Below are 10575 nucleotides of genomic sequence, written 5' to 3' on the forward strand. Positions count from 1 at the left end.
ATGCGCCATCACGCCTGGCTGCTTCTTCTTCTTTTTTTACAGTGTTAGGGATAGAACCTGAGGCTTTATGTGGTAGGCAAATACTGTACCAGAGCTCCAACCCCAGCCAAAAAAAAAATCAGCCTGAACAGGGAGAAAAAGACTCTGACCTAGGGCTGGAGAGATGGCTCAGTGGTTAAGAGCATTGGCTGCTCTTCCAGAGGTCCTAAGTCCAATTCCCAGCAACCACGTGGTGGCTCACAACCTGCTGTAATGGGATCTAATACCCTCTTCTGGTGTGTGTCTGAAGACAGAGTACTCATACTTAAATAATATTTTTAAAAAGACTGACTTAGAAATGGACAGTGCAGAAAAAGCTCATGTAATCACTGACATATTTGCCCACAGAAAGCAAACACATGAGCTATGGCTCTGTGGTACGGTGCTTCCTTCCAGCACTGCAAACAGCAAACTCCACATCCTCCATGCATGATGGCAGACACCACTAATCCCAGAACTCAGGAGGCAGAGACAGGAGGAGTGTGAGTCAACCTGGGTTTATGAGGGATAGGATAAAAGAAAGGATAGGGAGCAGAAACAAACAATGTGTCACATTTGTAGTCCCAGCTACTCAGGACCAGAATGTGCGCAGAGCCAGGACAGAGGCACTAAAATCCTCACACATCACAACTGGTATGACATCTATTTGACCGGAATATCCAATGAAAAGGAAAAATCCACAGAATAAAACCAAAGTCTTGAGTTATCAGGGACTCCTGGAGTCTGTCACTAGGTCAATTCTGAGCCTCATTCCTGTGGTACCAATCCTACTGTAGTCTGAGGCCAGGGACCCACACACCAGGGCAGTCTTGTACATGTCCAGTCTTGGCGTGTGATACCAAAGAGCTTTGGGGACCGTGGCTCTCACCATAGGTGGTCTGCGTCTTGCCTCCGAGTCCAATAGCTGTGATCTTGGCCAGGGCACGCGGCCCCTCATGGATACTGAGGCCCTTTTTTCGGCAGGGCCTCTGGCGCTGAGGAACAGGCCAGGACTCATCTGAAGAGCTCAGATCTTCATATTTTTCTGTAGGTCAGACATGAGAATTAAGACATTGGTTCAGTAATGACCTCACGTGCCAGCGATGAGCTCTAAGGCCATGTGTCTCTGTGTGCTTTTTGGAAAAAAAAAAAAAAAAAATCACTCATTGCTTGAACTTCCAGCAGTTCTCCTGCCTCTCCATCCCTAATGCTGGGGTTATGTGTATATGCCACCATACTCAGTTTAATTATGTTCTTGAGATTTCATCTTTAGTTGTGAGTGTGTGGGTGCAAAAATGCAGGTGCCATGGAGCTAGAAAGAAGGCATTTAGTTCCCTTGGAGCCACAATTAAAGGTGTTTGTGCACTGCCTGGGATGTGAGGTGTGGAGCAGCTACCTGAATTTAGGGCCTCTGCAAAACCTATAGGTTCTCTGAGAAAGCAATACTCTTTTTTTTTTTTTTGATTTTTTGAGACAAGGTTTCTCTGTGTAGCTGTGGCTGTCCTGGAACTCACTCTGTAGACCAGGCTGGCCGAAAACTGAGAAATCCGCCTGCCTCTGCCTCCCGAGTGCTGGGATTAAAGGCGTGCGCCACCACTGCCAGGCACAATAGATACTCTTAAGTGCTGCTGAGTCATCTCTCCAGCCAAATCACCTTAATAGTATTAAATTAGAAAAAAGTGTGTTGGGCTGGTGTATGGTGGTGCATACCATAACCTTCATCCAAATACGTGAGAGGTAGACCTGTCGCAAAAAAAAGTTTACCAGGACTGGACCTGAATGAAACATTACAACTGGCATGCCACTGCTCTGAAACCTTCATTAATTTTTTTTCTTCCCTTTCTTTTTCAAGACAGGGTCTCTCTGTTTAACCCTGACTGTCCTGTAGACTCACTCTGTAGACCAGGCTGGCCTCAAGCCCATAGAGACTCACCTACCTCTGCCTCCCAGAATGCTGGAATTTAAGGCATGAGCTGCCACATCTGGCTTCACTTTCTTAACTTGGTGAAAGGTATACACACCTTCCCACAGCTAACCCCCGCTGGATTGTGCTCTGAAGGAAGGATGTGCACAATGTTTAGGCCATCCTCGAAGCACTGGCAACTGGATGAAATCAGACACAAAAGCATGCCAGGCAAAGGGTGAGCTCAGACTGTATTCTGGCAGCTTGGTAGCACACCTGAAGAAGTGGTAAAGAAACTAACTTGACTAGACAAGATCAGCGTGGAAGTCCAGGGTCTTCGACATAGAAATAGCAAGAAGATGGAGCAAACCCTTAAATCAGAAGTTAAAAGAAAATAACTGTAGTGAACCCATCTACAAGAGCAGTCGTGATGATAAACACTTCAGAATAATCTTGGTTACAGACAAATATATATATGAGGAAAAATGTAACCCTTCCTGAAAGTCCCAAAAGTATACTGAAAACAAAACATGCCCTGTATTCTTAGATGGACAGCTCACACCATAGAAACAGTGAATTTACTTTTAGTAAATGTAATCTCCTGTAGTCTCCTTGATATGTGCTCATTGTTTTTTTGAGACAGGGTCTGTGTTCCTAACTGGTTTTGAATTTGCATCCTCCTACTTTGCCTCTCAATCCAAAAATTTGGGATTACAGCTTTACACCACCACATATATCTTTTCTACCATCTTAATTAAAATAACACTTTTTAAGAGCAAAGTAAGTTGACACTCAACTTCATATAGAACAGTAAGCAATTGCTGTGAAACATTGACAAGTCCTAAACAGTAAAACACACTATAAAATAAAAGCCTCTGGTCACAGGGTGGTGGTGATGGTGGTGGTGCACACCTTTAACCTCAGCACCCGGGAGGCAGAGGCAGATGGATCCTTGTGAGTTCGAGGCCAGCCTGGTCTATAAAGTGAGTTCAGAACAGCCAGGGCTGCACAGAGAAACCTCCCTCTGGTCAAACTGTGGTTTAGGTGCATGGGTACAAAGACTACCTGAATCTAACTCTGCAAGGACGGAGATTGAATGGGTGATAAATGATAAAGATGCTGTATCTAATCCCCATGCCAATCATGCAGAGTGATGCTGGCACAACTGTATTGTTGAGGGTTATCCTGATGCTGTTTGTATTCTGATGTTAATTCTGCTTTCTCAAGAGGAGTTGTCCCCATGAAGAGGGGAGAAGAGAAAGAGAGAAGGGAGAGGACAGAAAAAGAGGAGGAGCCGGGTGTGGTGGCGCACGCCTTTAATCCCAGCAGAGGCAGGCGGATTTCTGAGTTCGAGGCCAGCCTGGTCTACAAAGTGAGTTCCAGAACAGCCAGGGCTATACAGAGAAACCCTGTCTCGAAAAACCAAAAAAAAAAGAAAAAGAAAAAGAGGAGGAAGAAGCCATGATGGAGTAGAACCACGTGGCCAGGAGAAACTGCAAGTAGCAAAGGGTTCCAGAGCTGGCAAGTAAGTTAGTATAGGTGCTAGGTCTGCCCAATCTAGGCATATGGCTTATAATTATAATAACTAGATTGTGTGTCTTTTATATGGGCTTATTGGAGTTGGAAATTCCAGCAACACTGTATGAACATTTGGAAAAGAAAACTTGTTCTAGACTTCATACCACACAAGAGAAACAACTATCATTGGATCAGACATGTACATGTAAAAAATGAAAACTGGAGAGATGGCTCAGCGGTTAAAAGCAATGACTGCTCTTCCAGAGGTGCTGAGTTCAATTCCCAGCAACCACATGGTGGCTCCCAACCGTCTGTAATGGAATCTGACGCCCTCTTCTGGGTATATATGAAGACAGCTGCAGTGCACTCACATAATGGTAAAAGTTACACAGCACAAGATTGTCAAAGCCGAGAACTAAAAGCCAGGGCCTCTTCAGTGAGTGAGGCTCATCTCCTTCCCTGCTTCCTTAGGCTCCACAGCCTGTGCTGTGCATGGTATCACTTGACAGACACTGCTCTCTGTGGTATGGTCTGTATCCCTCTGGCCTTAGGCCTTGGACCCCAACCTCACTTCCATAGTGGAACTGGTAAGAAGGGAAGGCCTGAAAGCAGGGCGGGTAGAGCCTAACCTGAGCAAAGGGTTAGGTTAGGGAGAGGCTCCCCTTGTCTCCTAGTTTCCTTACTGCTGAGGGCTGCCTCAACTTCATCAGGGCACAGAGACAGACCAGGTACCTGGGCTACGGTAGAGGCTCTTGGGCAGTACAGGTGAGTGAGTTTCCATCAAGGCTACAATCTTCATGTGACCATACTGCCTGGCTAACATGCAGGCTGTGGCTCCATTGTGGTCTCTTGTGTCCACTTTGACTCCCTAAAAAGGTTCACAAAAGAAGAGTCAGAAACTCATCCAGCTGAGTGGACTGCTGGTCCACAGGGATGAGAAAACAAAGTACATTTATGATCACTGCCCCCAGCCCCCGTTTGAGATACCACTAGGGTGGAGAAGTAGGGGCGAGAAGGTCTGGTAACATTTCTGTCTCCTTTACAGGGAGAACAGGGAAAAGGGCTAGCAAGCCCCTCACCAAAAGTAGTCACCAAGCCACTTGCAGCTGCAGCCACTCTCCCTCTCCATATGGCAAGGAGACAGAAAGAACCTGGGAAGGACCTACAGCAGAGGCCCACCTTCATCCTCTATACCTGCTATGTCTGTCTGCTGATAAAGAACCAGTCATTCAGCCCATTCTCAGAAAGAAGGCTCCAGCCTCCCAAACTGAACTTGTTATCTATGTCCCTGATTTTCTGAGACAGGATATAGCCAAGGACAACCTTAACTTCCTGACCTTCCTGCCTCCACCTCCAACTGTTGGTGTTCTAGGTGTGTACCACCACACCTGTTTTATTGAAACAGGGTCTCGCTGTGAGTCTAGGCAGGCCTCGAACTCAAAATCCTCCAGCTAGAACAACCTAGCTGAGATTACAGTTTAGGTTTACTGTGGTGGGAAGATCCTTATTCTGAACCTTGCACAATAAATGCTCTCCTTTGAAAGTGTTAGCCAATCAGTTGAATATCATGGGGGCAGGCTGCCCAGCAAGGCAGAACAAATCACAAGGAATTTAGAAAATAAAAGATGGTCCTGAGGCTCTTCCAGGAATTTAACTTGAGAGATAATAAGGACCAACAGCTTAACTCCAAGCAACACTCTAATCCAGAGGCACTTGCAGTAGGGGTCAGTGGGAGCAAATAAGACCCCTCCCACCACTCCCCAGGGAGGAGTGGATGCAGTCCAGGGAGGGAGGGACACAGGACACTTGGAGAGAAGACAAGCACACTATGGGGCGGTGGCTCATGACTATAATCCTAGCACTTAGAGTGGAAGCAGGCGTATCAGGAAGTCAAGGCCATCTACCATCTAGAAAGGTAGTTACGAGGCCTGCCTGGGCTACATCAGATGCAGACTCCAGGAACAAACAACAAAAGTAAATTACAAAGCACGCATGCTGTTCCCCATTTGGGGTGCTTAGGAAGACTCCTGCTGTAGACAGTTCTCAGGCCTCTTGAGTACACACCTGGGAGAAGAGCCGACCGATGCCACAGTAATGCCAGCTGTGCCTAGAGTTACCAGACTGTGTCCTGACAAGTGGTGCCACTTGGAAGTCTGCTGAGGTTCATGTTGGACACTGCCACTAACACTCCATCTCTCCCTTCCTGCCATTCTAGTCACTGCCTGGCTGTCACGGGCCTATAACCCAGCTACTCAGAAAGCTGAAGCAGGAGGATCAAAAGTTCACAGTCCTCCTGGGCTACACAACAAGTTCAATGCCAGTCTGAACAACTTACTATGAGCCTGCCTCAAAATAAAACAAAACCCCTTCACTGGGCTGAGGCTATGTCAGTGATAGAGAGATTACATAGCACATGCAAAGACCTGGGCTTAATCTCCAGCACCAGAAAGAAAGTTAAAATGTGTTTTCAAAATCATTGCAAACACATACATGTGGGTGTCTATTTACTCGGCACTGTACGAGTATCAGAGAAAACGTACTGCCTACAGGGTGGAGCGAGATAGCTCAGTAGGTAAAGGCACCTGCCATCAAGCCTATGGTGGTCTGAGCTCAGTTCCCAGAAAACAGACTCCTACAGTCCTCTATTCCACATGCATACATGTGCATACATACAGTATGCTAACTATATAGGTTTCTATGTAAAAGAAACCCCAGTTAAGAGTTTATAGCTTCATCAATGATTCCCTTGCTGTGACTAAATTATAAGGTAGTAAATAGTCACTTACGTGATTCAGAAAATACTGCACAATTATCTCATGGCCAGAGGCAGCTGCTTCCATCAAAGGAGTGTATCCATATACAGGCTCCCTGCAAGATCAGATCAGATAGATGGTTAGCAGAGAGGAGTTAGGCAATGAGCAAACCAAGCCAAGACCCCTAGATGCAGAGCAGGGCTGCAGGCGCAGGCGCAGGCTCTCATGCACTTAGAACTGCTGGGGTGTTGATCTTTGCCTTTCCACCTTGCTGGAGCCATGGTTTCTTGGCTGCTGGGTATCCCTGTTAATTTCTGGAGATTCAGTCTCTGCCCTCCCACTTCCTGTGTGCGCTTGGACTACAGACACTTGCATGACTGCATCCTACACTTACAACTGTCAGGCGTGTACTTCTGCCCACTAAACCATCTCCTCAGTGTCCATCATGACTTGCATAAGATGTAGTTACTGGGGCTGGAGAGATGGCTCAGGGGTTAAGAGCACTAACTGATCTTCTGAAGGTCCTGAGTTCAAATCCCAGCAACCACATGGTGGCTCACAACCATCTGTAATGAGATTGGATGCCCTCGTCTGGAGTGCCTGAAGACAGCTACAGTGTACTTACATATAATAAATAAATATTTAAAAAAAAAAAGATGTAGTTACTGTAGTCTGATGTATGTTATGTAACAATCCTCTTCAAAGCAAGTACCAACTGTGCCCCCACCTGATGTTGGCATGGCAAACTCTGGTTCTTGGTACCCACGCTGGGAGACATAATATAATTCTGAATGACTCTAAAAAAGAAAAAAAAAATGCTACTAATTAAAATTCACTTGTCTAATGATTTTTTAAATATTTATTTATTTACTTATTATATGTAAGTACACTTGTAGCTATCTTCAGACACTCCAGAAGACAGTATCAGATCTCATTATGGATGGTTGTGAGCCACCATGTGGTTGCTGGGATTTGAACTCAGGACCTTTGGAAGAGCAGTCGGCGCTCTTACCCGCTGAGCCATCTCCCCAGCCCCCTTGTCTAGTGATTCTAAGCTATATTCTGACTTGAAAGGTGTTGAGATGTGCAGACTGTTTCTTACAATGGCTGAGAGGCAGGCTTCACATGACTCCTGGCTTCTGTTTCTGCAGGGAATGAGGAACAGCGGAGGGGTTTTTGAGAGCACAGATGGGCTTATGAGAAACAGTTCATGGACTGCTGAACCCAAAAGATGAGCTGTAGGGAGGAGGGAAGAGACATAACCATCTGCAAGCAGTAAAAGAACAGTAGCTGCTCTTAATGTTAGCTTGTCCAGTAAGTACGTTTTTTGACATAGGGCCTCTTCAGGTAGCATTAGCTGTCCTGGAACTCCGTATATAAACCAGGCTGGCCTCAGAGATCCATCTTTGCCTGGGTGCTGGGATTAAGGGTATGCCCCACCATACCCAGCAGAAGCTGCTCTTTTGAACATGGTTAACTTGGGGAGTAGAATGAGGAGGGAATGGCTTTGAGAGGGAAGGCAGTAAAGCGTGGTCTTGGGACTGCTAATGAACCACCAGCATTAGAAAGCTCCCACCTTAGCCCTGCAGTGTCCTTGTGTGTGGTGGGGTGTGTGCGTGAGGCAGGAGCTGCAAGTAGTGGTGCTTCTTGGGAATCCTCCATCTTTTTCTATGGAGATGCTCTCTTACTAGGACTTAGGGGTCACTGATTGGACTAAGTGACTGGGCTGGCATCTGCCTATTCTTCCTACCAGCCCTGTGGTCCCAAGCATAGATAACCATGGCAACCTTTTTACCTGTCCCTGGGGATCAAGCTCAGGTCTTCGTGCTTGTGAAGCAAGCACCTTACCAATTGAACTGCCCAGCCCCCCATTTCAACACCCCAGCAGTTCTAAGTGCATGAGAGCCTGGGCCTGAGCCTGCAGCCCTGCTCTGCATCTAGGGATCTTGGCTTGGTTTGCTCATTGCCTAACTCCTCTCTGCTAACCATCTATCTGATCTCAGAAGCCCAGCCCACTCCTATGGACACTTGGCTGCAACAATCACCTCACGTTGGCATTGGCTCCACTCTCCAGAAGAAATTTGACCATCTGTTGGTGGCCGGCGCTGGTACAGTGGAAGAGTGCAGTCCAGCCCTGGATGTCTTTCATCTCAAGCTCTGCACCTTGCTTTAAGACAATAGGTGTGGGTTATGCCCAGGTCTCCAGAGAATATAATCTGGGTGGGTGCTTGGGAGGCATCCATCCACTAGGCCTTCAGTTCAACCAATTGTAAGTCATTACACACACATATATGCACACTGTGGCCTGCAGCCCCTCATATCCTGTCAGGGCAACCAGTGAGCACCCGGGTTTTGGGGCCCACTCGTAGCTCACCTGGAGCAGAAAGTAGGCAATGCTCTCGTTGCCACAGCTGGAGGCCAACATCAGGGGAGTCTGTCCTTCCGGGGTTGGCACATTCACACTCACGCCTGCCTCAAGCAGCAAGTGAACAATGGTATCGTGTCCAATGTAGGAGGCATACATCAGCGCTGTCCAACCACCACCATTCTTCTTATTCAAATCTAACTCTCTCCTAAACAAACACAAGTTATGCTAGATATACCCAGCATCTCACATGTGGCTTCATCAGAGCCTGGTGCCCGGCCTGGTAGGACAAGCTGCCCTTCCAGAAAGTAGGAGTCACTTGCCTCCAGTCATCCCCAGGTAAGTGGTTCCACCCTCTGTCTTACACTCTTGTGATGGTGAATCATGACTGTCAACTTGACAGGGTCTGGAATCAACTAAGAAACATACCTTTGCACAGGTCTGAGGAATTTTCTAGATTGGGTTAATTGATGTGGGAAGAGCCACCCTGAATACAAAAAGCATTCCATAGGCTGTGGTTACAGACTAATAAATAAAATTAAAAAAAGAAAAAGAAACAAGCAAGCAAACAAACAACAAAGGAAGAAAAAAAAAAAGGAAAAGTGACTGACATAACCGTCTATTTTAATTTAATGCTCTCATCTACCAATCTTTTTTTGTATCTACAGCGATATCCACTATGATCAAGCAGGGGAGTTAGAAAAATTCTTGCCATTTCTCCTCAGTTACAACATCCAAGAAGTAGCTAGCTGTTGCCACATAGTAGATTAAGTCTAAGTAGCTGGTTAAACACCCTACAGCACAAAGGACCTATCACAGAAGAAACTAGCTGGCCTACTTTATTAGTGGAAATGAGGCTGAGACACCTTAACCACCAGGCACCAAATTAATACCCTATCTGCCTTCAGAGCTATGAAGAGCGGCCAAGGAAAGAGAGAGGAACTGAGGATGACACCCTTGCCACTGACTGTCCCTCTGTCACCTCACCCTATAGAAAAAACTGTCGCCAGAGTACCCTATTACCTAAGTGCTTTCCGTTATAATTCTGGAAGTGTACTTTTACTGAGAAAAGCAGAGGAGAGGGCTCTCAGACTGGCTCAGGGATGGTAGTCCCATTCTAGAATAACACCCACTGCCTACTCCAAAGAAGGTGTGTTTAATGCCCAGGCCTTCCCCCTCACAGTTCTTATCCCCAGTGTGGAATCTGTTGTATGATCAATGCCTCTTGTGGGATCCATACTAAGCTGATCCAGGCAGCTATTTCCCACACACTAGCAGGTCAAGCCGACTCTGGATTCTGGAATGGCCTGAAGACCTGCCTGGAGAACTACATGTAGCTACTTCTGGAGTCACCGAAATGACTTGGCACACATGAGTGGCAATTCTACAAAGTGAACAGTAGCAAGTGCATCAGCAAAACTAACACACACCATCTTTCAGCCCCTGTTCTTGAGACTTCCAATATCCCTTGGCCCCAGCCTGGGCTTCTGTGAGCAAGCCTGCTTCTCAACTGGGCCAACTCCAGTGAGAACACAGATCTGTTCCATCTTCTCCTCTCTGGGCTGCTCTGAGACCATGTTCTTTTAAACAGAACACTCAACATGTTAAGAACTTGAGACTCCAAAGATTTATAGCAAGAGTCTTGGGATCCTGTGAGGACATGTGCTAACTACACACCTAGCCGCACATCTCTGAGGCCACTAGGTAAAGGAATCCTGCAGACTGCTCTAGACTGAGAGCACTCATACTCTTACTGGCCAAGGCGGACAGATGGCTCTGCTGTGCAACCAGAGACCTAGGGCTTTATGAGGCTTTCCTCTGGCTCATCAGGAATAAGAAGGCACAGAGGGCTGGTGAGATGGCTCAGTGGGTAAGAGCACCCGACTGCTTTTCCGAAGGTCCGAAGTTCAAATCCCAGCAACCACATGGTGGCTCACAACCACCCGTAATGAGATCTGACTCCCTCTTCTGGAGTGTCTGAAGACAGCTACAGTGTACTTACATATAATAAAATAAAT

General features: G+C 46.6%; 1 protein-coding gene across 4 annotated transcripts in view; it reads right to left on the reverse strand.

Moving 5' to 3' along the window:
• Positions 1-10575, reverse strand: part of Anks3 (ankyrin repeat and sterile alpha motif domain containing 3) — a 24585-nt gene that overhangs the window by 9295 nt on the left and 4715 nt on the right. For all 4 annotated transcript variants that reach the window (XM_021184613.2, XM_029470573.1, XM_021184614.2 and 1 more), the window contains exons 3-7: positions 8567-8765; positions 8238-8359; positions 6226-6307; positions 4172-4307; positions 908-1063 (exon numbers count right to left, since the gene is read on the reverse strand). In XM_021184613.2, the coding sequence (XP_021040272.1) occupies positions 908-1063; positions 4172-4307; positions 6226-6307; positions 8238-8359; positions 8567-8765 (695 nt within the window). The remainder of the gene's footprint in view (positions 1-907; positions 1064-4171; positions 4308-6225; positions 6308-8237; positions 8360-8566; positions 8766-10575) is intronic.

The sequence above is a fragment of the Mus caroli genome, chromosome 16, assembly GCF_900094665.2.
Source record: "Mus caroli chromosome 16, CAROLI_EIJ_v1.1, whole genome shotgun sequence".
NCBI lineage: Eukaryota > Metazoa > Chordata > Mammalia > Rodentia > Muridae > Mus > Mus caroli.